General features: G+C 38.7%; 1 protein-coding gene across 7 annotated transcripts in view; it reads left to right on the top strand.

Annotated features, from left to right (window-relative positions):
* The window catches only part of MTMR1 (myotubularin related protein 1), a 50,969-nt gene that overhangs the window by 4,739 nt on the left and 18,817 nt on the right, over positions 1-27,413 (top strand). For 2 of the 7 annotated variants that reach the window (XM_043523026.1, XM_037909693.2), the window contains exons 3-14: positions 5,030-5,053; positions 7,178-7,231; positions 9,919-9,994; positions 11,563-11,657; positions 11,892-11,999; positions 12,415-12,516; positions 14,640-14,723; positions 15,411-15,560; positions 16,616-16,804; positions 18,256-18,441; positions 22,546-22,752; positions 23,775-23,867. In XM_043523026.1, the coding sequence (XP_043378961.1) occupies positions 5,030-5,053; positions 7,178-7,231; positions 9,919-9,994; positions 11,563-11,657; positions 11,892-11,999; positions 12,415-12,516; positions 14,640-14,723; positions 15,411-15,560; positions 16,616-16,804; positions 18,256-18,441; positions 22,546-22,752; positions 23,775-23,867 (1,368 nt within the window). The remainder of the gene's footprint in view (positions 1-5,029; positions 5,054-7,177; positions 7,232-9,918; positions 9,995-11,562; positions 11,658-11,891; positions 12,000-12,414; positions 12,517-14,639; positions 14,724-15,410; positions 15,561-16,615; positions 16,805-18,255; positions 18,442-22,545; positions 22,753-23,774; positions 23,868-27,413) is intronic. The other 5 variants (XM_037909694.2, XM_037909695.2, XM_037909696.2 and 2 more) reach the window with 5 other exon arrangements.

Genomic DNA, 27,413 nt, shown 5'->3' with positions numbered 1-27,413 from the left:
TTAAAACAAAATTGTGTGTTCTGGATGCAAAGTGTCTAAATAAAGATTTTATCTTGTTTGCTTTAAACTGGAGTTTAAAATAGTCTACCAATGCTTTCTGGGTTTAAAAGGCCTTGAATGCTCTGTACAAACAGCATATTTCCTTAACTTCTGTGACTGCAGGTCAAATTCAGCATGAGCTTGAAGATGAAGTTACTAACTGTATTTGATCTTAGTCTATTTAAAACTTCACCTCACAGAGTTTGTCACTATGTTGGCACAGTCAGCAACTTGTACTCAGAAAAAGCTTAGCTCTTCTATACTCTGGCAGCTGAATTGCAAATGCTCGCTCTGGGTCAAGGCTGATGTCTTTGATAAAGCATTGTGGGAAACCTTGCATTACAGCTGTCTGTTGTATTTGCCCTGTAGATCAAGGACTTCATTTTAGCAGAATCCAAGTCTGCGAGTTTAGTGTTCAATTCACCATTTGAGTTATTATGCATTCCTCCAGAGGAGAACCAGTTTTTTAATCTAAATAGTCTGGTTCTCTATTCCAGACTGATCTTGCACATTACTTAAAAGGGAGAAATATTTTGAGGCCTAATGAGCAGCATTTAAATCTAGCTCATTCTCTGTCTGTTACAAATAAAAAAAAAATTAAACCTTTCTATGCTCAAAATCCCAGTTGTTTATAAATTGTATTTAACATTACATGTCTGTGAAAGGATAGAATGAGCTAAACTCCCACATTTGCAAATCACATTGCAGAGTTTCTAATCATAAAATTTTATTTACCTTTCCTGAATAATAATGCATAGTTTTTTTTAAAAGCTAAGAAGCTATTATATGGTGTTTTCAAAGTGCTGCTTTGGAAAAGGGCCTCCTTTGCATTATAACCTCTCTTTCAGACGCTTAGTTCTACTGTCCTATTGCCTCCTGATTGCCATGGAATATCCAAGGTTTTACATATTTCCGGAAAATCAGTTGACTACTGCATGCACAATACGTTTTAAATGTCACAATTTGTTTTTAAAGTGGGTGAATTTAATGTATGTGTAAGTGAGAAACTTTGTATAGCAGTAACTAAAATCAAGAGCAACATGGGCAGATGCTGTGCAAACTTCTCCACACAGTTGTCAAAGCATCTGAGTCTTTAATTGCAACCTTCCTATTCTGGTCTTGGGTAAATCATGCCAAATAGCACTAATTTTTGTATGGCTTTCTTTAAGGATGAGGCCACCATGCGTGCTTCCTCCTATGATCCAAGTGAAATATCCAGAGATACCTCTCACACTTTTCATCACAATTTTGATATGCATCTGCATTAGAATTTCTCATTTTGAAAATGGACACAGTACCTTATAACCTAATACAAAGTTAATTAAGTTCAGGCAATAGAATATGTATTGACTTGTGCATTTATCCAGTAAATTTAACTTACCATATTTACACAATAGATTGTAATGGTTGTGAAGTAATCATTCAAGTTGATCAGCTAGAATGTTGTGCAAAACTGGCCAACATATTAAATGAAAAAGTTGTTATAGATGAGTAAATGGCAAACAAAAGAGAATCCATATGATTATAATATAATAGTGCCTATAAAGCTTTCCATCTGTTGATATCACAGTGCTTTTTGAAGGTGGGTGAACCTCATTAGCCTCCTCTTACAGATGAGGAAGCTGAGGTGTAGAATGGCTAAATGACTCTCACACGGTCACCCAGTCAGCAAAGGAAAGCCAGTTTCTTGACTCGCAGACTGGTACCCTCTCCATTGAACCACACTGCATTCAGTGCCTTTTAAAATCTTGACTGGCGTTTAGAGAACATAACACATCAAAGAAACCATATAGGTAGCTGACTTCTAAATTTGTGTTCAGAGTTGTTTGCGTGCCCAAATTGGGTACTTAGTCTGTCTTCCCAATTTGTGAGCAGATTTTTGATTATACAGATTTAAAGGCAGTTTTTGAAAATGTGCCCCTAAGTTTTTTGGTTTAAATTTCTAGTACAAAAACTGAGACTTAAAGCAGGAATATAGTCCTGAATTGCAGTACACTGTTCACAGAACTTCTGTCTTCAAGGCTGAATAAAACTGTGAGCAAGAGAGAGCAAATATACTCCTTTCTGAATTTCATTCAGCCTTGCTAATTAAAGTTCAGAAGAAGCTTTGAGATGGATACTTGCTCTTCATGATTGGTTTAAAAATATACAGTTTGGGGCCATTGTCGATGTGGATTGCTCAGAATACAACTTGCCTTCATTACAAAAGCAAGCAATTGCTAGACCTGGTTGATCAGGAGGTGCTGTTGAGTCATCGGTGGGAATGAATGTGATAGCTTAAACTGTTCATGTTCAGGCCTAATGGGTAGAGTCTAGTGGCTTATAATTCTTACTCTTCCTGAGGGCTCTTGCATCAAGGTCTCAATAAGAAGGTTCTCTTCTGTCATTCCTTCTGCTCAACATGTGTGTGAGATCACTAGGGGCAACAATTCCCCTTTTTGATTGAATCTACATCTTTCAGTCTGCTTGCTTTCCCAGTGTCTGGCCTACTTAGCCGTGGGTGAAAGCTAACTAGCTGGCTTAAGTTCAGCCCAAAAAAATCAGAGGCGAAGTTGTTGTGAAAGCACATCTAGGAATAAGTGTAATGATGGGGTGGGAGAGGATTATTATTGTATCCTTCCTTGAGGGGCTGTTCCACCCTTGGTCTTGTCAATATGCACACTCAGGAGTCTCTTTGCTCATTGCTGCTGCTGAATTCATAGGTAACAGGATGCTGCAAAATGCATTCTGCCCTAGCTAAAACTTCTGAGTCACTCTGATGCAGACCTCACCACGATTATCTGTGACTTGGTCACTCTGGTCTGGGCTATTTTAAAGTGCTGTACCCTTGGAAACTGCCTACGTCTTTAGCTAGACAGGCAGATTTGAATACATAACATCAGTTTTCTTGACAGGTTTCAGAGTAACAGCCGTGTTAGTCTGTATTCGCAAAAAGAAAAGGAGTACTTGTGGCACCTTAGAGATTAACCAATTTATTTGAGCATAAGCTTTCGTGAGCTACAGCTCACTTCATCGGATGCATACAAGCATTCTTACAACTACAATACCCACCTGTGGAAGTGAAGAAACAGATGGACAGAGCCAGAAGAGTTCCCAGAAGTCACCTACTACAGGACAGGCCTAACAAAGAAAATAACAGAACGCCACTAGCCGTCACCTTCAGCCCCCAACTAAAACTCCTCCAATGCATTATTAAGGATCTACAACCTATCCTGAAGGATGACCCAACACTCTCACAAATCTTGGGAGACAGGCCAGTCCTTGCCTACAGACAGCCCCCCAACCTGAAGCAAATACTCACCAGCAACCACATACCACACAACAGAACCACTAACCCAGGAACCTATCCTTGCAACAAAGCCCGTTGCCAGCTGTGCCCATATATCTATTCAGGGGACACCATCACAGGGCCTAATAACATCAGCCACGCTATCAGAGGCTCGTTCACCTGCACATCCACCAATGTGATATATGCCATCATGTGCCAGCAGTGCCCCTCTGCCATGTACATTGATCAAACTGGACAGTCTCTATGTAAAAGAATAAATGGACACAAATCAGATGTCAAGAATTATAACATTCATAAACCAGTCGAAGAACACTTCGATCTCTCTGGTCACGCGATTACAGACATGAAAGTTGCGATATTACAATAAAAAAACTTCAAATCCAGACTCCAGCGAGAAACTGTTGAATTGGAATTCGTTTGCAAATTGGATACAATTAACTTAGGCTTGAATAGAGACTGGGAGTGGCTAAGTCATTATGCAAGGTAGCCTATTTCCCCTTGTTTTTTCCTTACCCCCCCCCCGCCCCCAGACGTTCTTGTTAAACCCTGGATTTGTGCTGGAAATGGCCCACCTTGGTTATCATACACATTGTAAGGAGAGTGATCGCTTTAGATAAGCTATTACCAGCAGGAGAGTGGGGTAGGGGGAGGTATTTTTTCATGCTTTGTGTATATAAAAAGATCTTCTACACTTTCCACAGTATGCATCCAATGAAGTGAGCTGTAGCTCACGAAAGCTTATGCTCAAATAAATTGGTTAGTCTCTAAGGTGCCACAAGTACTCCTCATTAGTTTTCTTGGCTTTCAGATGGCTCCCCATCAGCTTGTGCACTTCAGATTGAATGATTATCTATTTTTTGTTTCTTAAAATGTCTGTTGGTATGTCCCTGAATCCATATACACAAAAGCTACACATACAGTTGTTAAAAAATTCTGAGTATCATGGCTCCCTCTCCTCTGTGTTCCATGGTGGGAGTTTCACTCCATCACAAAGCTTTTGCAAAAATACAAAGGTTAGAAGGGAACATATTGTGCTGCAAAGGGGAATGTGGAATTTGAAGCATGTTGAGCTTGCTTTTTCTTGTTAGACTTGTACTAATGTGCCATACACAAGCAGCATACTTGGTTTTGGGGGCAATCTAACTCTCTAAATTCATAGTGTCTTATGTAAATCTCACCTGACTGAAAACTTAGTAATAACGTGGTGGCCTTGAATGAGGTGGCATTAGTGGAAAGCACTTAGATAATAATGGCTGCCTAGAAAGTTTTGGAAGTAAGTTAGGGAAAAGTTAGAGCTAACTACGCTCTGGTGTTTGACTCAGAAGTGTAGGGCCATCATTTGTCATAGCTATTATTGTGGGCTTACTATATACTATCCAAAAGGATTGCTAAATTCTTCAATTTTTCAGTAGTATGTTGTCACTGAATAAAAAGATGCTTAGGACCTGATTTCAAGAGCTTGACTCCCATGTAGACATTAAAATGAAGTGTCCAGATTTTTAAAAGTGCTCACACGCTTTGTTGAATGCGTAGGGAGCAGCTGTGTATTGTGCAGTTTTGAAAATCTTGCTACTAATTTAAGTACCAGAGTGGGAGTTGAGCTCTTCTGAAAATCTGATCTGCTACCTGATGTCGTCTCTGTCACAAAGCAACATTTGAATGCACATTTTGTTGGATAACATTTTGTATTTTAACTAACAGGTATACAAGAGGCCTGATATACGGGTAAGAATACATTTGGCTATTGGCAAAACAGCCTCCTACCTGTTTGTCTTTTGTGCTGTGTTGAGAACTTAGCGTGCCTAGTGTTCTTTTTTACGTCATTAATGTTTTTTATGAACCAATCAGACCATTTTGCTATGCAGCTCAACAGCTTGTTTGCCATTGCAATCTTTTCATGAGCAGTAAAAGCCCATGTGTGAGAGAGCCGTATATTTAAGTTATGTTACAAATGTGCAGTACAAACTTCAGTTTATTACATTAACTCTGACAAAACGGATGCTCATGACTGATGCTTACATGATTTGGACTACAGAGCACTGTATTAGTGAGTTTAATGTGTTATCTATGCTAAAGAATTTCAATAGTAGTTTGTGGAAAAACAGTAAGTCTTTGTTTATTCTATTTAAATAAGATTTCAATTCATGCTTGCATTCATACATGTTTTACCTTAATTGATACAGCCGTTGAGCAAAATAGAAAGTTGGGATTGAAGTTACATGCAATGACCTACATCTTTTTGATGATAATTTTAGAGGCTGGGTTTTATCCAGTGTTTGTTAATGATATAAAAATTCATAGCTTTCTCTTTCACTTTGGAACATTAATCAATTGAGAAAAGAGAGGGTTAATAGTCTGATTTTATTCTCTAAATATTTTAACCCTGTCATTCAAACAAGGGTTTGCATTTATTAAAAAAATCAGTTAAGCCTGATCCCCTGGTTTGAGATGAATCAATTATTTTCACATCTGAAAGCTACTTGGATTTGTATAATAATTGTAATACACAAAGATCAATATTTTCAAGGGCAAATCTATCAGAAATTGGAATGAAGTAACACAAAGAAAATATGTTAAAATAATAAAACTTGATTGTTTTCTTTGGTTTTTCACCTTTATCAATAAATGTTCAAGGATGAAAAACCATCTTCAGTGCCTGTGCATACTTTCTGTCATCCGTAATCTGTCGGTTCAGAGCTCAATTGCCTTTCTTCCAGTTTTTCCTTTTCCTGGGATTCTAGCATCCACCTTTCTTTGGACTTTAAATATAGAAACAGTCTTCAGCCATTTCTCTGGGCTAAGCTTTAAATAACTACTATATTCACTTTAATAAGGTCTAAATGTTGGGAATCCTGTGTCATTTGAAAGTGGTGGCTGTTGCACTGTAAATTTTTTTAGAAGCATGTAAAAACAATGGAACCTATGTTTTCTACAAATGTAACCCCTTCTGTTAATTTTTTTTCTTTTGGGGGTTTCATAGAAGTGATTAAAATTATATTTATCAAAGCAGATATAAACTGTCTTTCTTTCAGATTTAAGACAAGAAGTGTTATCTGTTAAACAAGAAGTTTTTGCATTTGTGAATTGGGATTGATCTGGAATGTAATCCAACTCTATGAAAGATGATGGTGGTTTCATTCCAGTTAATTTTGGCTGAAAGTAGTAAAAAACAAAACAAAAAACCTGCATATGACCCAATGACCATTTGTGTTCTTGCCTGTAACACTCAGGGATCTTTTTATGATTTAATTTATATAGTAAAAGAGATCCCAATATGATACAACAAGTGTAAATACATAGAGATGTGAATCTTTCGGCTAATAGATGTAATTTGTGTATATTTTTAACAGATGTTTTTGACAGTAACATTTAAACATATGATCTACACAATACAACAGTTCCTTAAATTATCTGAATACTAATGGATATGGAAAATATTTAATTTTTTTCTACAATAAAAAACGCATGAATTTTCCCTTTATACTACTACAACAAGCAATACTCAATTTCTTCTATTTTTAAGCATGTGGCATACATAATTTATATTCTGCATTTTCTCTGCTATAAGGTTGCTTGTTTTAAAAAGACAGTACATACTTTGTGTTCTTTGATACCTGCACTGACTCTTTTCGTGAGACTGCAAATAAATATTCCATTTCATATTGTGTCATAGCTGGGCCTAATAGCTGTGAGTAGTTTATGCAAAGAGTGGAAGGTGTTGAATAAATAAGTTGATGTTGAAGTATCTACTGTCTCTTTAAAAAGTGTGATTCTGTCCTTTCACCTGTTGTCTGCATGTTTTTTTCTTATTACCCCTCTTTTGCCCTACTGCTGTCTCATGCAATGCAGGAGATTCAGGATGGACACAATGGCTATCATTCTGAAGCAGAAGCTGATCAGGTGGCAAGTTTTACTCCTCGTTTGTTCATTAACTGTGTAGTAATTTACTGTATAATAGCCCATCTACAGTATGTAGAAATCCTCCATTGTTAGGTTCTGGGGAGCAATAGAGAATTTCAGAATATTACCTCTAAACTCCTATCATTACAAACAAACAAACTACCCCCAAAAAACTAGAAACAGCCCTTTTCCCCAAGCAGAGTTTTTAACCCCAAAAGGGAGAAGTGCCAGAGATATCATGAAGACCATTATGGACTTCGCAATATGCATTGCTTCTGAAGCTCTTTTTTTCGGATTCAGGGTTTATTAAAAGTTTATTGCACCTTAATTTAATAATATTAATGGGTAGCTATAAAAAACCCTGTTTTCTAATACTACATTTTTAAGGCTCTGAACAAATAACGTGCATAAGTATCTAAAATGGTGGCAACATTACCTCCCAAAAGCTTAGCTATGAATATATTCTTTGTGGGGGCGGGGGAGAAAGCTTCTGCTGAAAATAAACTGTGATTCTGAATGTTTTTAGAAAATCAGCTGTGAGAAAACTACTTGGACAGTAATGTGGTTGAACTCTGACTTTAAATAGAATTTAAAGGAAAGCCCCCTCTTAAAATGTAGAACTTCTGATAAATGAAAAGCAAAATACAATGCTTAACTGCTAAAACAATAAAATTTGGTTTTTGGCATACCAGATTGTGTATGAAATAATGTGTTGAAGTTCTTATAAAGATTTGGTTAAAAATTCCTAGTCTTACCTGCATGCATCTCCCCTAATTCATTAAGATTTTCTGCAGATTTTCTGCACTTCAAGAGAAAAGTGACCCTGTGTGGGACTGAGTAGGTGAAGTGTCTTTACAGTAAATTATAAGGATATTTTTGCTTTCATTCAAAAGATGTTTGTCTTCTGTGTACTATACAGAAAACATTATACATATTGGTATGTCTGAAAATGTTGGTTATATCGGGAAATATAAATGTTGTTCCTACTCTTTATTTTATACTGGACACATGCATTGATAAATAAATTCTTTAATAAAGAGTACATAAATTATTATTTATCTGGGGCTGAGGTAAATTATGTACTTCCAATTTATGCAACTTCTTGCTTAAGCAACTTATTTGCTTCTGAACTCAACAACCACTATGTTACATTTGGTTGAGATGTAGTGCTCTTTCTTAGAGACAAATGTGTCAGGAATTTTTAAAATATAATTTGATAACGATCAGTCAGGACTGGTATTTCCTAATGAAATTAATACATCTTTAAATTACACATACCATAATGATTTTCAAAAATATTTTACCTTGATGTCATTTTTCAAATTAAAAGTTATGTTTCTGACAATGAAGGAGGAGTTATATTATGTCTGGTGCAGGAAGGAAACCCCATTTGCCTAGGTAGCGCTTTTGTGACCATATAAGAGGTCATGAAATGTAAATTATAACACTGCACTTGGGCCCCAGTCTAGCAGAGCACTTAAGCATGTGCTTACCTTCAAGCACCTGAGTAGTTCCATTGACTACTACACTACACCCTGTTCCATGATAGAGCTTAGATACCAAATTCTGCTAGTTTCAGACAAAATTAAAAACAAAAAGTCCATATAAATGTATGCTAAGAAAACAATTTAATGTTAAAGGTTTGTGTTTAAAAATATAAAATATCTGATAATCTTATTTCCTTGCTTGCAAGTCAGAAATTTGTTACAAGGGATGAGTATCTGTATATATTTCTATATACTATGAAACTAGCTCACTGTTTGTACTCTAAGGTAAAATATTCCAACTTTTACACCAAACATTTAAAATGGAAATCCTAAACTCTCACCAAAACATCCTGTGTTGTCAGCTCCTTTATATGATTATTAAAAATTTTGTAAACCCTTAAGTTCTCCACCAAAATCTTCTTCAGAACGTTGCAAACATCAGCAGAAAACTAAAGGCCCCTTGTTGCAGTATTTAAGGAGGAAGCCATTCACCTGAACATTAGCTTTAAAATCAAGCCCTGAATTTATATTGACCGGCTTTTGAGACTCTCTAGAAAACAATGTGACATGAAGCTATAATCTGAATTTTTAGTTCTATCATCTCTATAAAATATCTCCGTCAGACCAAGTGGTGCTTACGAGAATGGTACCTTGTCAAGTAGGGTATAGTAGAATGTTTCTGTCTGTCTGATATATATATATTTTTACATATAATGTGATTTGATTTTTTTTAATGCTAAATAAATTAAACTTCTCATACTATTCTCTTTGATAATTAAATGTTAGCTATTTTAATAAGGTGTCGAGAAATAAAGAATATAAATGCTTTTAAATAAACGCTTCTAAATCTTCTTGAGTAGATGATAACCTAAAAACACAAAGATTAGCCTAATTTTTTTGGCCTAATTTTGGGCAAATGGTATTGCTCACGTTTTTGTGCGCTATATATGTAGCTAGCACGTTAAATTAATCGTGTAAGTGGTTTGTTACTAACATTTAAATGTCTGCATAATAAATACTTTGTTACCTACGATATCAAGCCCTGTTTTCTAATGCAGCATTGTTTAACACAGTTGTGCTTTGGAAAAAGGATACACATTCTCATGCTCCCATAACCTCTTAGCAAAAGCACTTTGCAGCAAAGTGTATCGATGGTGTGCAGATGGAATGTGAGATTTACTCATGGTTTTGGATTTCTGCCAGGCACTGAGGGATGGAAACAAGCTGGCACAGATGGAAGAGGCGCCACTTTTCCCTGGAGAATCAATCAAAGCGATTGGTATGTGTAGTTTTGAATTTATAGTATTAAATCATTACTTTATGAATAAAGATAAAATCAAATGGTTTCCATATTGGTTTTGTTCTTTCTTCTTATAGTTCTACCTTGAATGATCAAATTTGCTATGGATTTTCTTAATTACTCAAACCCTAATGCTATGCTATAAGTAAATCAGTTTAACATAGTGTAAACAGATCTGTGTGGTATTTTATTTCAACAAGCAGCTGATCGACATAGACAAATTAGCAAGGTTGCGGGGAGGGTGCATCTGTGCTCAAAATTTCCCCATAGGTCATACATTCATTCCCTAGTTTCAAGCACTTCAGGATTTAGCCCGGAAAGAAAATGAAAATGTGGTGCTGACTGTCCCATTTTAATTAGATCTTTTGCAGTCAAATGACCTGCTGTGGAAAGTTGTGTGGTGGAATTAGTTTGTCGGGACCACAAAAAGATCACTGACTACCAGAATGGAGATTGTATCCCAGTCTGTAGCGGCAAAAGGCACACAGTCACTCATTCTACTATCAAGAGCTCTAATTGGATACAGTCTTAATGCCAGATTTTTCAAACTGCTCCCAAAACCTGAAATAATCTGTGGAAATCTGATAGCTATATATAAACCCTCTCTGTTTAAGTATGTGCAAAATAGAAGGCCTTAGGTTTTAGTTTTTGTGAAGTAACATAGTTTGATCTTGGGGTGTTTTGTTGGATGCAAGTAGAACAGTTATGTGAAACCAGGTTGCTAAACGGTCACTGTTTATTCTACTGAAATGTAGAAATTATTTTTAAAAAGGTATGCAAAACCCAGATTTGGACATAATCTTTGCTCAGACACATTACTTGAACAGCTAACTTGAGCTTTAGTTTCAGGATGACTGTTGCTTGCCACATGAGCCTTCCCATCTGACTAATGTAAGGTGCAACAAGGGCAGAGAATGCTGTTGTGATTGTCAGAAAAAGGGAGATATGGCGTAGCCTGGTATTTTTGCAATATGAAGACTTTGGGACTCCTCGAATTCTGATTTGAAGTTGATGAAATGTGCACAGAACTCACATATGGATGGTGACAGGACAAATAGCTATTATTTCAAGCCACTCTGGTTTTCTTAAATATAAGATACAACAAACTGGCAACTTTGGAGAAAGGCAAAAGGCTATTTCTCATGTTACATAAAATATTTGTATGCCATTTCATGGACTCCCCACAAAAACATTCTGTATAGTATAGCTCCAATAAGGAGCAATGCTTCATGTCACATCACCATTCTCTTAGGCTGGTTTATGGTGGGGATTTAGCACATATTGCTTAGAACTGAAGAATTTGATCATTCTCTTTGTAAATACCTTTTTAAAAATGCAGAGGACTTTTTCTTTCAAATCAAAATTTGAGAGTAGAAGGTCAGTTATAGTGGCTTTGAAATAGTTTCATATAGAAGTCTCAAAGATCTCTAGTACATTGGAACTGTAGGAGGTTTCTTGTATACAATTTTTGTTTTTCTATAAAGAGCTTCTTATAGCACAAATGCCTGCAATAATAAAATGGAACTTTCATTTCTGTCTTTTTCCAGCTAAAGATGTCATGTATATCTGTCCATTTATGGGAGCAGTCAGTGGTACACTGACAGTGACGGACTTCAAAATGTATTTCAAAAATGTTGAGAGGGTGAGACTTTAAGATCTATGTGCATATTTCTTCCAGCTAGAATCTGAAGTAGATTTTCAGAAGGTGACAAACTTCGTTTAAATTAAATGTAAAGTAGTTCCACAGCAATCAATTCAAAAGGAACTATAAAAAGACTGGTAGAACACGCAATTTGACATGAATTATACTAGATTACATATACTTCCCAAGGCAATTAAAAATGTTTTCATCTTATTTTTTTAATCCAAATTTCAGGATCCACATTTTGTTCTTGATGTTCCCCTTGGAGTAATCAGTAGAGTTGAAAAGATTGGAGTGCAGAGCCATGGAGACAACTCCTGTGGTATAGAAATTGTTTGCAAGGTACAGAATGAATTCCTAGGAAATGCAGTGGATGCCTATCTATTACTGTTTAATTGCATTAATTTCATTTTTGTATTAAGGGGAACCTGCACCCACAATGCCTTGTGCTATTGTTCTATCTGATCCCATAAGCATGCTGGGTTTGGTTGGAATTTGGATGGGAAACTTGCAAGAAATGTTTCACCTCATTGGTGAATTCTAGGGTATAATGCCTACTTCAGTGGCATATTGAGACCTTCCTGATTTTTCCAATAGTCTCATTTTAGAACAGAATTTTGTTAATGACTAGGAGAGTTAGAAAATGTGACTTGCCTTAATGTCAGTAGCCAGTGCTTGGTTTCAGTCAGCTTTGTAACTGCATCTATTTTTTATTAATTTATCAAAGTGTAAGAGAGTTTGACTTATTTTCTGACAGGATATGAGAAACTTGCGGCTTGCCTATAAACAGGAAGAACAGAGCAGACTGGAGATATTTGAAAACCTCGTAACTCAAGCATTTCCTCTTTCTAATGGGCTGGTAAGTACTAAAATGGGGAAAGGACTGCCTGCCTCTGTTTGTCTTCTTCTTGGAAGTGTAGGGAAATAAGCAAATACTGCATAACAAATATATTAATTTGTTGATTCTAGATATCATGGAGCATTCAGATTACTCTGGCTTGACTTCTTTATTTCAGTAATTTACAGAACTGAGAGCCAGGTGCTGTTACCAGTGAAAACAGTGACTTTATTGGTTTCAGGGTTTGTTGACTTTCATTATAAGCATTTGTCTATAATAGATAATTGGGGAATTTCAGAATGAAGGATAAAGGAGTTTGGTGCCTAAGTCCCAGTTTGGGGACTGTGATGCACAAAACTCCCACTGAACCCTCTAGGTGCCTAATCTCACTCAGTCCCTAGGCACCTATGTTTCTGCCTCTGAGTATGCACCCTGCTTCCTTCCTCTGGACAGCAGGTGGCTTATCTCTCACCTAAACCTCAGACATTCACAAACTGGGGAAGATAGTTGTTCGACCACCTAAGTCTTGTGTTAGACCTGATCCAGTAGGTACCCTCTGAGCACAGCTACCTGATTTGGCTCCTTAGGGGAGTTCAGACAAAACAACTGGAGAGTGTGGAATTATGGGAACTCCCTCATAACTTTTAGCCCAGTGATCACTTGTGATGTGGGAGACTCCTGGTTCAAGTCCCCCCTCTTTCTGAATGGGAAAAGGGATTTGAACAGGGATCTGCCAACTTTTCAGGGCAGTGCTCTAACCATTGGGCTGTGGGTTTTTCTCAGTCTCTTCTGTTTAACTCTGGATAAATAATTAGTCATTCTGGCCAGAGAAAGAGAGTGCATACAAGGGTGAGTGACTCCATAGCTTGATGGGAGATCCAGGATCCAGTCTTACTGCTCCAGTGACTCTTTAATTATTTATCCAGAGTGGAACAGCTTCAACAGGAGAGACTGAAGGAGCCCCAAATCAGAATATTCCATAGCCCAGTTGTTCCCATCCTCCCAACCCCAGGGCTTCTTGCAAACTCTGAAGAGAATTCCTGGCTCTGACTTGCTAGCAGAGATAGGTGCTTCTCTACCACCTGGACTTAGGCACATATCACGGTGAGAGGGACACACAACCACTACTTGGCATCTCCCATTGGCTAGCTTAGGTAGCTCCCTGCCAACCGGGCTGGCTTTTGTGAATTGCAGCCTGTTTATTTACAGGGCAATAAAAAAAAAAAAACACCCCATGCCCCAAGTTTCAGAGACCGGGACAATTGACTTGGGCTCGCAGGCTAGGGCTGTAGGGCTAAAAATGTCAGTGTAGACACTCGGGTTGGAGCCCAGGCTCTGAAACCCACTCACCTCGCAGGGTTTCAGAATCCGGTCTCCAGTCCAAGCCTGAATGTCTACAATGCAATTTTTAGCCCCACAGCCTAAGCCCCGTGAGCCCAAGTCAGCAGACACAGGTCAGCCGTGCTCATGTTGTGGGTTTTTTATTGCAGACATATTTTCAGGCGGATCTCTCGCCTCATTCATTGTATAGGGAACCTAAGGGCCTAACTCAGGCTTTGTGAATTGCAGCGATTTTCTAGGGGCCTAAAAGTTTGGCGTTGTGATGCTCAGCGTCAGAATGCCTAACTCCTCTTGTGCATCCAGGCCAAAGTGCTTTCCCGAATTCAATGTCCAGATAACAATAGTTAGGCACAAGTTGCCTTGTTAGCTTTAGCTATACAATTTCAGTATCATATTAGTATACAGTTTCAGTATCGTCCAGTGGGTAGGGTACTGGACTGAGAGTGATGGGGCTTGAATTCTATTCATGGCCTTACTGCTGACCTGTGTGACCACGGGCTAGTCATTTTACCTTTCTGTTTCCTTTGCTATCTGAATTGACAAGACATACAATCTCTTTGGGGAAGGAACTGTCTCTTCTTTTGTGTTTGAACAATCACTAGTACAGTGAAGCCCAGTCTTGACTGGGGCCTCTAGGCACTACTGTAAAACAAATGTTGTATATAAGATTTTGTCTTTTGGAAACTAATTGAATCAGCTTTTGTGGCTTTCATTTTCAGAGCTCACCATGTTTACAGGAATTCTAGTTTACTAAATGGCTAAATACTGCATAGTAATTTGTGTTTTAACATTGTTGCTTTCAGCCACTTTTTGCATTCAGCTATAAAGAAAAATTTTCTGTTAATGGTTGGAAAGTTTATGATCCAATGGCAGAATATAAGCGGCAGGTAGGTTATACAAGTAATCCCCTTTTCATTTTGTTTTGGTAGTCTTCTAAACCTAATTTACCTTTTTTTAGAAATGTTCACAGACAATTTGCAAACCTGAGTAACTAAACTTACTCTCTTAAATCCACATTTAGACATCTAAATGCAAGTCACCTGATTTTCAGTAGTGTTAGGCGCCCACAAATCCCATTGAAATCAATTGGGATTATAGGTGAGGAAGTCTCTTGGCAGTTATATAGGGACCTAAATCCATATTTGGAGACTTAATTTTAAGCACCAGTTCTGAAAAGGTAGTCTGCTCATTTAAAAACAAATATGACCAGCAGTTACACAGAGGAATAATTTTAGTTTGGTCTCCTTAATCCATCAATTTCCTGGTATAAAATAATTTCTTTCTATTTCACTCTAGGCCCATTTTTTACTTTAGTGCAAACCCATCCAAATGACTGTTGCTTTTTAAATTATCTATAGGCTTTGGGGCTTCATACTGCCCCATATCTTTAACCAAAATATTGAGAAATGCTTCTGCTCACATAACCTTTGAAACAGGTGTGCAGAACAATGTGGGTATGGTTTTTTTAAAAAAAACATGTAATGGATCGTTCTTTTTTGGAGTCACTATACAACACACACACGTAAAGATCTAACTTTTTTAAAATATTGGATAAATGTTTTGCCTCTGCACAGGGTTTACCTAATGAAAGTTGGAAAATATCCAAAGTTAACAGCACCTATGAACTTTGTGATACATATCCTACTATGTTTGTTGTGCCAACCAGTGTGAAAGATGATGACCTCTCAAAAGTGGCAGCATTTAGAGCAAAAGGCAGAATTCCAGTAAGTAAGGCCTCTAATATTCATTATGAATTCTCTCTGTATTTGTAATGTAGCTTCCTGAAGAAGAAGAAGAAGAAGAAATGTATTTGTAATGCATCTTATAAGAGATTATCTGAAATGTCTTTAGGGTTTTTAAAGGCTTCTGAGACAGCTATCCAGCTCCCTTCTACGAGAGAGGGAGAGTATAAAATGTATAGAAATACACTTACTGGTTTTGGAGCTGGAGGAAATTTTTAAAAAATTAATGAAGATAGTTATCACAGGGTTAGTGCAATTGTCCAGTGGCTTACTGCTGTGTACTGAACTTTAGTTCAAAGATAGCGTCCGACACTAGTGGGGAACTGAAAGTGTCTGGTTGTGCTCCCCCTTGCTCCCATGGTGAGTGAGGTTTGGGGGTGAGATGGAACGTGTGTGGTATCATTCTGACACCACATTATGAGCTTCCTGAGAATGGCAATGTGTTCTTGGTAGAGATTATCCTACTTAGCTGCTCATATAGAGGGCTGTAAATGCAGCCATATTATACATGGGGAGGGTAAACTTTAGAAAAGAAGTGACAACCCCAGGAGGGAGAAAGAAAGTGAGGAATTTTAATGTGATGTCATCTTGCAGTAGTTCCTGCCTGGGGCAGGAAGGAATGAGATATGTTCATGCTTGACTGCATAGACCTCCATACAGAAGTAGCTTCCCGTTCTCCCCACCACAAAACCCTCTTACTGTATTTAAGCCCGTAGAAAGTATGTAGAAAGTAAAAGTTAAGGCTGTTTCTGAATGCTACGGAGAATAAAGTCATAGTTGTTTAGAACTACTTCACGTTTCAATCTAACTAAATTTGGGAACAGTGATACCATGTCTTTTACAGCCATGGTATTAATCTGCTATTTTCTCATCATCCCACTTTTGAATGTATGTGGTATGAATTATTCTTACTGAAATTTACATTCTCTCTCCCACTGGGAAGTTGTACCATGGCTTATTATGACTGACCAATTGCTCTAAGGAATGTAAATTTGATCCTGGTGCACTATCCTGAAACTAACTTTTTTTAAACGCAGGTGTTGTCTTGGATTCACCCCGAGAGCCAGGCAACTATAACGCGCTGCAGCCAGCCACTGGTAGGCCCGAATGACAAACGTTGCAAAGAAGATGAAAAATACTTACAAACAATAATGGATGCCAATGCTCAGTCGCACAAGCTTATCATCTTTGATGCCAGACAAAACAGTGTTGCTGATACAAACAAGGTAGGTTGTCATTTGTTAAAATGGAGATTACTTTGCCCATGTACTGAGAAATAAACTTTATTCTTATATTTTCCATAGAAGTTCACTTCTCATAATAAAGTAATATATGTGTAAGCCCCTTGATAGTATCAAAGCATTTTGTCAGCGTTAACTAATTCTTGCAGCAGCCCTGTGAGTTATTGCTATCTCCAGTTTAAAGTTGGGTGGAGACTGAGGCAGAGATTGACTTGATTGCAGTCACAAGTGTTGTCAGAACCAAGATTTGAACTTATCGGTTCCTAGCTCCTTGTCCTGTATTGTAAAAGAATCCTTCTGTCGAGATAGTAACTTACTGAAGAAGTACTTCAATGGCCTGGACGTGGGCCAATTGAGTTTATTACAGTTTGAGTCAGTTTTGCAAATAGAAGAAAGCTGTAGGAAGTACAGTTGTGCTGGTAATGATTATGGTGGGAGGAGAGGGGAAAAAGCCTACATGGAGTCCCCTGATTTATTTCTTATGTATATGGCATCAATTACTGAAGTAACTGTGCACTGAAATAGTGTACTTAAAAATAAATAGGGGTGGGGAAGGAACATAGTAGTCCAAATTAAACCTAACCAGGTGCTTCAGAGGGAATGAACAGAACAGGCAATCATCAAGTGATCCATCCCCTATTGTCCATTCCCAGCTTCTGGGCAGGGCCATCCTTACCCATACACAAACTATGCTGCGTGCTGCTCCAGCGGCCAGCCCGATCCCCAGCCGGCTGAGCTAGCCAGGAAAGCAGCCCCCGCCCATGCTCTGCCTCTTTCCCAAAGCCTCCGCCCCGCCTCTTCCCTCCCCTGCTCCGCCCCAGTCTCGCCCCTGCTCTGCCCCTGCCCCGCCTCTTCCCACCCCCGCTACATCCCGGGGGACTGCAGCAGGGGTCGCGCACGCCCTGTACTCACCGGGCGGCGGGAAGTGGAGTGACCCAGCCCCAGCCTGCTCTGCTCCACCGGTTCCCAGTTGCGCCGCCGGGGAGTGGTTCCCCCCATCCCCCCAAGTCCCAAGACTGGGATCTAGGGGAGCAGAGAGGGCTGGGGCCAGGTCATTCCACTTCCCACCACCCCATGAGTGCGGGGTCGGGCCCGCCCTGCAATCACCAAGCGGGAGGAAGTGGAGCGACCCAGCCCCAACCCGCTCCGCTCTGCCGACTCGTGCTGGGGGGTGGTTTTGCCCCTGCCCCCCCAAGCCTGCTCCTGCCCCCCCTGCGGAGGCCTGGGGCCAGTCCCTCCCCCCCTCACAGGCCTGGGGCACCAAAATGTCTAGGGACGGCCCTGCTTCTGGGAGTAGTTAAACATCAGTGTTTATTTTTCTTAAAATGTGTTTTAATTTGTTCTAAAATAACTGCCTCTAAAATTCCCTAGAAAGCAAAAATAACCCTCAAGATCTTATCAGAAACTCCTGTACTCTTTAAAATTTTAAATGACAGGCAAAAGGTGGAGGATATGAAAGTGAAAGTGCCTACCCAAATGCTGAGCTGGTCTTTTTGGAAATACATAACATACATGTGATGAGAGAATCATTGCGGAAGCTGAAAGAAATAGTTTATCCTTCGATTGATGAGGCACGGTGGTTGTCCAATGTGGATTCAACGCACTGGTTGGAATACATAAGGGTAAGAGACTATAGATGTTAAAGACATTGCATGCTTTTTGCTTTTTAAAGCAATGTATTCGCTTGAATTTCAATAGACCGCACTAGAAATCCTTTCTCTGTGTTTATCATGTCTTTGGTCAGGATAATCCTAAAAAGTAACCCTTTTTACAAGTTTTATTTAGAACACAATATTTCAGATCAGATAGAATATAAATATATGCCATACTGCATATTATGTATTTCATACTGTAGGTATTAGGAAGTAGTCAATTAAATCCTGATAATGTAGGATCACATTCAGTTCTGGACAGCACTTAGTTTTCATGAGAGTCTAAATGTTGGCTGGGATACCAGGATTATCCCTGCTTTTTGGAAAAGTGCCATGGGAAATTCAAATTTCACTTGGACAGCTACCAGCGGGACTTCATTTTTAAACACCACAGCCCTCCTCATCCTGCCATTCTATGCCATTAATGAAGCATTTGTGGACATGCATATTTCAGTGGGCCTGACTTCAGTGGAAGATGGATTGGTCCCTGTTACCGTATGGATTAGTCTCCTTTTATTATTTTACACTGCACTAAAATAAGTCAGTCCATATCATGTTTAAATTTACTAAGTGTTTTATTAACCTCTAAGAAGCTTTAGAATGGATGATTTCTCTGCTATTTTCCCTTCTTTTTGGTGGTAAATATTGATGGAATGGCATTTAATGTGGAATTTGCTTTATACAACTCAAATCAAATGTCACTCATGCAAAGCATTTTTGGATTGTGCACAAAATTATTCATATAATCTTAGCTCTGGTAATTCAGTTTAACTGCTACAGAAGAGCCAGCAGAGGGAGCAAAAATATAAAATAAATATTTGCTATTTTGGGAAGAACTTAACTTTCTTATTTAGTTTAAAATCTTCCATTCCTATCAAACTATTAAATATTCACAATCCAAAAGCCTGTTTCCATCCAAATTTATGAATTTGATACTTAAGTTTGACTGTCCATTTAAAAAAGAACTGGCTGTAGACCAGATAATGAGATTGAGATGTGATTAACTTCAGTGGGAGCTCTCTGCTTGAATAGGATGGCAGGATTGGATCCTGAAATCTCAATTTCATAGTTAAGTTTAGAATAGTACCCTGAGAATTTTTAGACTGATGAAGATGGTAGTGGCTGACATATGTTTATCTATTTAAAAAAAATTCTGTCTGAATACACTCTGTGAATGATGCTCAGAATTTTTCAACTTATTTGGTGCTAGCTCAAACTGCAGCTTAATTGTAAAAGACTTTTTGGTTATGTCTGCATTAAAAATGCTACAGTGGCATAGCTTCAGCAGTTCTGTGTAGGCACTAAGGGCTCGTCTATACACATAGCGCTGAAGTGGTGAATCTGTATTGGTGCAGCTGTGCTGCTGTAGCACTTTAGTGACGATGCTACTACGCGGATGGGGGAGCTTCTCCTGTTGGCATGGTTAATCCACCTCTGTAAGAGGTGGTAGCTATGTCAACAGGAAAAACTGCCCCTTCAACATAGTGTTGTCTACACCATGAGTTAGGTCAGTATAACTACCTTGCTCAGGGGTGTGGATTTTTCACACCCCGGAGTGATGTAGTTATACCAGTGTAAGTTTGTAGTGCAGACCTGGCCTCCCTATAGCAACCGAAGGGGTTCTCCCATCTCTGTAGTTAATCCGTCTCCCCGAGAGGCAGTAACTAGGTCAGTGGAACAATTCTCCGGTCGACCTAGCACAGTCTACACTGAGGGTTAGGTCGGCACAGCTGTGTCTCTTAGGGGTGTGGCTTTTTCATACCTCTGGGAGACCTAGCAATGCCAATGTAAGTTTTCAGTGTAGACCAGCCCTTCATGGTGTTTAGCTACCACAATGATAGGTAAGTTAAAAATACTGAAAGAGAAGTTAACATGTCATAAATATGAAGGGAAGGGTAAACCCCTTTAAAATCCCTCCTGGCCAGAGGAAAAATCCTCTCACCTGTAAAGGGTTAAGAAGCTAGGATAACCTCGCTGGCACCTGACCAAAATGACCAATGAGGAGACAAGATACTTTCAAAAGCTGGGGGGAGGGCAAAACAAAGAGTCTGTCTGTGTGATGCTTTTGCCGGGGACAGAAGAGGAATGGAGTCCTTAGAATTTAGTAAGTAATCTAGCTAGATATGCGTTAGATTATGATTTCTTTAAATGGCTGAGAAATTAAGCTGTGCTGAATAGAATGGATATTCCTGTCTGTGTGTCTTTTTGTAACTTAAGGTTCTGCCTAGAGGGATTCTCTATGTTTTGAATCTAATTACCCTGTAAGGTATTTACCATCCTGATTTTACAGAGGTGATTCTTTTTATTGTTACTTCTTTTTTACTGTTACTTCTGTTAAAATTCTTCTTTTCAAGAACTGAATGCTTTTTTCCATTGTTCTTAAGATCCAAGGGTTTGGGTCTGTGGTCACCTATGCAAATTGGTGAAGATTTTTGTCAAACCTTCCCCAGGAAGTGGGGTGCAAGGGTTGGGAGGATTTTGGGGGGAAAGACGTTTCCAAACAACACTTTCCTAATAAAATAAACCCAGATAAACGTTTGGTGGTGGCAGTGGAAGTCCAAGGGCAAAGGATAAAATAGTTTGTACCTTGGGAAAGTTTTAACCTGTGCCAGTAAAAGTAAGCTTAGGAGGTTTTCATGCAGGTCCCCACATCTGTACCCTAGAGTTCAGAGTGGGGAAGGAACCTTGACAATAAAAAGTATTTTATGGAAAAAATAAAATTTAAAATTTTTACAAATGAACCATTTGTCCAAAGTGGAACAAAATGTCCCACCTCATTCCACAAGATGTTGCTAAACTAATACCACCTAGCTTTTGTTCCTTCTCCCATTTTCTATTCACTGCCTGCATCTACTCTTTCTGCAGTAATGCTTGACTGGCATGAGTACCACTCTGTGATCTTTCTAGGACATAGAGTGCTGCTATACTTATGTCACATGAATTGTCTTTTTCCATTCCTTTTCAAAGATCCAACAACATAAGATGACTTTTTGTAATATTTATAATTTTTCAGTGCAGTAGTGCATTGACTGTGACTTAATAAACATGTGAGAGCTTTAGGACTAACCAGATCAAATTGCACGCCCTTTAATTTACTAACTCAAGCTTTAACATTGACCTACAGTAGTTACATCCTTGCATCCTTCAGTTTAACCATAAAAGAACAAAATCTGTGTAGCTTTGTCTCAGAAGCCTGAATGGCTTTCAAGATTGTGTCCTGTGAAAGCAAAGTTGCTCCAGTGGATGCAGGCTTTCCAGCTTTGGAAGTGTCTTTGCATGCCTTGGAAGAGAAAGATCTCAAATGTCTCATTAGATTGTCTTTACTGACATCAGAGTTGGCTTTGCTGAGGTCAGAATCCGAAGTCCGGAGCCCTTCCAACGGCCCTAGTTCTAGCTGCTTTTCACGTAGTTGTCAGTACTATCAGGAATCGTGTTGTGGACACATCTGTGCCGGAGAGAATACTCCAAGTTAAACAACTGAAGAGCTGCCAAACATGACTGAGGAAATCAATAGAAGGAGTTTCATTGGAAAAAAAATAAGTGTAATGCTCTTATGAGTTGCTACCGTCTTGTGCCACTCTGACTTCTGATCCAAGTTATTTCTAGTAGAAATAAAGACCCGTTCCCTATATGAACATCATGTATACTCCATGCACCAACAAATCAGGGCAAGTGATCAGCAAGCAAGCACACCCCTTTTCTTGTCTGGGCTTCCCAATAATCTGCTATAGGGTTTGATTAGCTGCACTCCCCCCTGTACTTACTGGTTGAAAACTGAATGCTGAGGAAGAAAGATGATAATAGTTTGCGGGATAACTGAATTTATTAAAAGGATTGATCTTATTCTGTAGTTTTTTGAGTAATCTTTCTACTGAATAGTCTACAGTATATCTGAGTGTTTTCTTTATGAACAGATTTTCAGGAGATTCTAATGTTAATTTACAGTAGTTTTGGACGCATAATTGGGTTTGAATTCTAATTTTAAAATATAGCATTCTAGGACTGATTGCTACTTTACTACAAGAGGTTGGCTTGATGTGACATTTTAACATGCTACTTTCTTTTTTTTAAAAGATTCTTCTTGCTGGAGCAGTAAGAATTGCTGATAAAATTGAATCTGGTAAAACATCAGTTGTTGTACACTGCAGTGACGGCTGGGATCGTACAGCCCAGCTCACCTCTTTAGCCATGCTCATGTTGGACAGCTATTACAGGACTATCAAAGGATTTGAAGCTCTTATAGAAAAAGAGTGGATAAGTTTTGGACATAGGTTTGCAATGGTAAGTTGAAAGAATTAATAAAATTATCTCCTTCAAAGCTTTTTTTTTTTTTTTTTTTTTTTTGGTCAGGTGGCTTGTCACTGTATTTTGCAACATTTAGAATAATGTTCCTGCGGTATGTGAAGAAAGAGAAATATGAGTGATTTAGTGTTCCGTTGATGTGAAAATGCTTTGTGTGAACTATTAATACACAACAATTTCTAATATAAAGTTTAAAAGAGGGGCAGAGTTTGAGCCAATAGCACAAGACAAATGTCGAGACATTTCTGGAGGAGGGGAGGATTGCAGAGCATGGTGAAAAACTTACGTGAACAGATCTTACTTGAGGAAAATGAAAAGGAGAAAGCTATGGCTGTCATGTAGGTAAAAATCACTAAAGTCATCATCCCACAGCCACAGTGTTTAAAGGAAGAAAAAAAAAATAGCTTGAGCTGGAATATTACAAGATTGTGGTGCTGTATCTGGGCTTCTGAACTGGAGATGTAGCTGTCGTAACATTTGGTTATGGTGAGTGGGTATGGAATAGTCATAGTTTCTGCACAGTCCTCGTAACTATCTTTCGGTTAAAGTTAGTTGATCCAGCATAATATGCCAGATTCACTGAATCCATTCCCCTGTGGAAATGAAGTGGAGGATATATCTCCTGCAGTTCTGAACTATTTATTCTTTCCTCATATGTAGGAAGAAGCAGATATCCTTATGTTGAGTCTTTGAATCAACAAGATCATTTGGGGTTTAATGGGATGTACACTTTAAAAATAAGTTTAATGTCACTCAGACCACTGGAAAATGTGTGAATTTTGTGGACTGGGTGCTCTTCCTATTCTGCCAGACTATAGGAATATATTTGTGAATGAATTCTGGTGGGGGTTTTTAGTTATAGGAAGGGTGGAGTTTAGCTTGAAGAAAGGTGTGCTGATCACAGTCCTTTTCAAGAACTTGCCTAAGATCTTTGCAGAACTTGTGTTATTGGTTACTGCTTTTAAATGGATTTGACTAAAATGAAAGCATCTGTTTTTCAGCGAGTAGGCCATGGAGCCGATGACCATGCTGATGCAGTCAGGTCTCCCATTTTCCTTCAGTTCCTTGATTGTGTTTGGCAAATGACCAAACAGGTAAGAAAATTTAATCGGATGTTCATGGGGATGTCTTCCTCCTCTTTATTGAAACTCTGATCCATAGGGCAGGTCCTGTTTTTCTTAAATGTGCACAATTTTAAATTTTGGTTAAAGAATTTTAACTGTGGGTAGGCTACTGAATACACTGGAGGAAGAACAAACCCATTAATTCATGCACAGTTAGTACTGCTTTTTCATCTAGAAGAGATGTGAGACGGGCTAGTGTAGAAATACCGACGTGAAGCCAATGGCCAGGCATTTCTTTGTGTTCTGAATAGACTGTTTAACGTGCATTTCTGCAAATTGAAGCACTGAATTATCTCAAAGCATTTTAAATTGAAAAATGAATAAGATTAATGGCTCTTTCTTTTTTGAACCTATCCTCCTTAAAGTTTAGTTTTTCCAGTGGTTGGAAACAGATGTGACTAGACCACTGTATATTATGTAGGGTCTTGCAAGCTGAGCATTCAGTTTATTAGTAAGAGGGATGTAATTCTGTAAATTGTGTTTAAAGTGAAAACTAATATAGAGTCAAATGGCTTTTTACCCAGCTGTTTTTAACCTAATTAAATAAGCAGTGATGACAAATTCAAAAGTTAGATTTTCTTTAAATAAATAAATATGCACAGTGGTCTACCCTGACGTTTCAGTGAAAGTAGAGAGATTCTAGAAGAAAATCTTTCTCAGAATTCTTTGATTAAAGTGAGAAGTAATAGGGCAAAGTACCTTTGTTGCTGTTTCACCAATGCATTCGGTGTATGTTCACAAGAGATTATCTGTATTTTAAAAATGGCACAAATATAATCTGATTGTGAATCAGGGAGGACTACTTTTCTCGTTGTCTCAAAAACATGCTTGCATAGTTAGTGTGTGTAATAATATTTCCTAATTTACATATACTCCAATATTTACCTGCTCAAATATGCTTTCCTCCTTCCACCACTAGCTTTAGATCACAGTTGGGAGAAGATCCTTTTTGAAGGGGGTAGTACTTAGGGTATCAAAATGTTACGGTCCTCACAAAATTTTACAGGTTCATTATCGTGAAGACCTATCATAGGCCTAGTTTTCCTCTTACTTACACTTCCATGGGAAATAAACTTTAATATAGAATCTCTTGTAGGATCTTCCATTCTTCTATTCTGCTGGGCTTGACTGGGGCTGCTAAATCAAGTTGTCCAAACTAAGGCCTTGCTTTCAAGTAAATCTAAAATGTTTTACCCCTGAAGTATAGTAGACATCTGCCTCTCTTTCCTCCTGTAACAATACTCTACAAAGAAACTGTTCCTGCAAGACCGCCTTCTGGAACATATGGGGGGGTGGGGACATGCGGGAGTGTAAAGTGGAATTAAGAACTTTCTATCCCAGGAGCCCTCCTTCCCTGTCCCTTGTCCCCCCAAATCCCCCATTCCAATTCTGCTTATCTTTTTGAAAAGGCTTCTTGTAAATTCATTGGCATCAAAGTTTCATAAAATGTTTGATTAAGACTTCCTGCTAGAGAATTTCCCACTCTTTGTATACACGTATATTTCGGTATTAATATGCTATAGCAATAGGGTTGGAAAAACATTTAAAACTTTGTCTCTGCCTCTGAGAAAAGCCAAGAGCAACTACCCAGCAGAAAAAACTCAGTTCTAAACATCTGGAAGGAACAAAAATCCTTCAGGGAGACACTTAATTCAGAACAGCCTTCTCTATTTTTGTGATCTCCCTTGTTGCCTCCTAGTTTTTGCTATAAACTGTTTAGTTCCCCTCTAGTAAAAGGACTATGCAACAGTTTGCAAATTTACATCTGGGCAAAATCTGAATCCAGCCTGAGTTCTGAATTTCCTGAACAGCCATGGCATTGAAAAAATATTAAGGCTGTAACAGGCAAAAATGAACACATTCATAAAAAAGTCTTATTCACATATTTTTTTCCTTTCTAGTGGACTGCACCACATGTATGTTTTTGAAACATGCACTTTTGGTGAGACGAGAGAATTTCTAGTTTCCCAGTAAGATGTGAATTCCTGAATAGCTCCAGAATCTTAACAATGAACCTCAATCCTTAGCAGCTATACATTTTCCCATGTTTTCCTAGCCTTGATGACATGCAAATAGAATAATATAGAACATGAGATAAATAATGCTGGCTCTTAATAAAGAACATATGCTTTAAGTGAGGGGTTCTCAACCTTTTCCCTTCCAAGGCCCCCCACGCAACACGCTATAAAAACTCCATGGCCAACCTGTGTCACAAAAACTGTTTTTCTGCATATAAAAGCCAGGGCCAGTACTATGGCGTAGCAAGCAGTGCAGTTGCCCAGGGCTTGTTGCCACAGGGGGGTCCGCACCACAGAGACCCCTGCAAAGCTCAGTTGCTCAGGCTTCGGCTTCTGTCCCAGGGGGCAGGGCGGTGAAGCTTCAACCTCCATGGGTCAGTGGAGCCTCCTGGACTCCGGTCCCTATGGGGCTCCAGGGCTTTCGTGCTGGGTCCTAGCGAGTCTGACGCCAGTCCTGCTTGGCGGAACCCCTGAAATCTCTTTGCAGCCCCCAGTTAAGAACTGCTGCTTTAAGTGATTCTAATAATCATGACTGACACAAACTTTCATCTCCCTTGAACAACTACAGATTACAGGAGGACTTTCTGATGTAAACAACTGATACTATGAAGTAGCCTGTAAATCTGCTTGGAATCACTGCAGTTCCAATAATATCTTGCCACGTCTAATATTCAACAGCCCAAATATATGCAAAATACATTCAAGTGGGCATGAAGATAATGTCCCTCTATGTAGTAACAACCAGGACTTGTCTCTAGCCAGAGATGCACTTTTCATTAATCTTAACAACATACTCTCTTGGGATGTACAGTGCTCAAGCAGATTGTCTCAATCCACTTCCAGGAGAGTGAGAACTAAATCAGTTAGTGTTCCAGCTTAAAATATTACTGTAGTGCAGGGCAGGCCTATTAATCACAACATTTAACAGCAAGCTTCTTTTGTGGGCTTCAGAATCAACTTCAATTCAGCATCATCAGTCACCTTAAATTGAGAAATTTTCTGTAGCTTTCTTCACATAGCTCACTTAGTGAAATAAATAATGAAGTCCAACAGCACCAGATGACAGATTCTAATGGACTGGATATTTTCTCAGAATTAGTGGATTGGAGGGAAATGAAATTTTCACTTGGGGAATTTTTCCATCTGAATCCTCAAGCAGACACTAATGAGCTTGGAAATTGAGAGCTAAGAATTTTTAGGTCAGTGATTTTTCGGCAACAGGAATAGAAGCTTTACAGTCTAGGTACATCAGCTTTCCAACAGAGATGGGGTTCTATCCAGAGATGGGGTTTCAATAGTACTATCACTTTTAAATAATTAGTCACCGTGCCATCACTGGCGTATGGAATTTTGAATATGCTTCACTGGATCTTACTAGGTGCCACGTCAGTATTCATCTGATTAGTATGGACCCATCACAGCTTAGAACCCTCATGTGATAGTGATGACTCTATGATGACAGGGCTCTTTAAATGCTTTCAGTTAAAGAGAATTCCTT

This window comes from Chelonia mydas, chromosome 9 (assembly GCF_015237465.2).
Source record: "Chelonia mydas isolate rCheMyd1 chromosome 9, rCheMyd1.pri.v2, whole genome shotgun sequence".
Classification (NCBI taxonomy): Eukaryota; Metazoa; Chordata; order Testudines; family Cheloniidae; genus Chelonia; species Chelonia mydas.
Note: the sequence above shows the minus strand (reverse complement) of the source record. Positions and strands in the feature narration are given on the sequence as shown.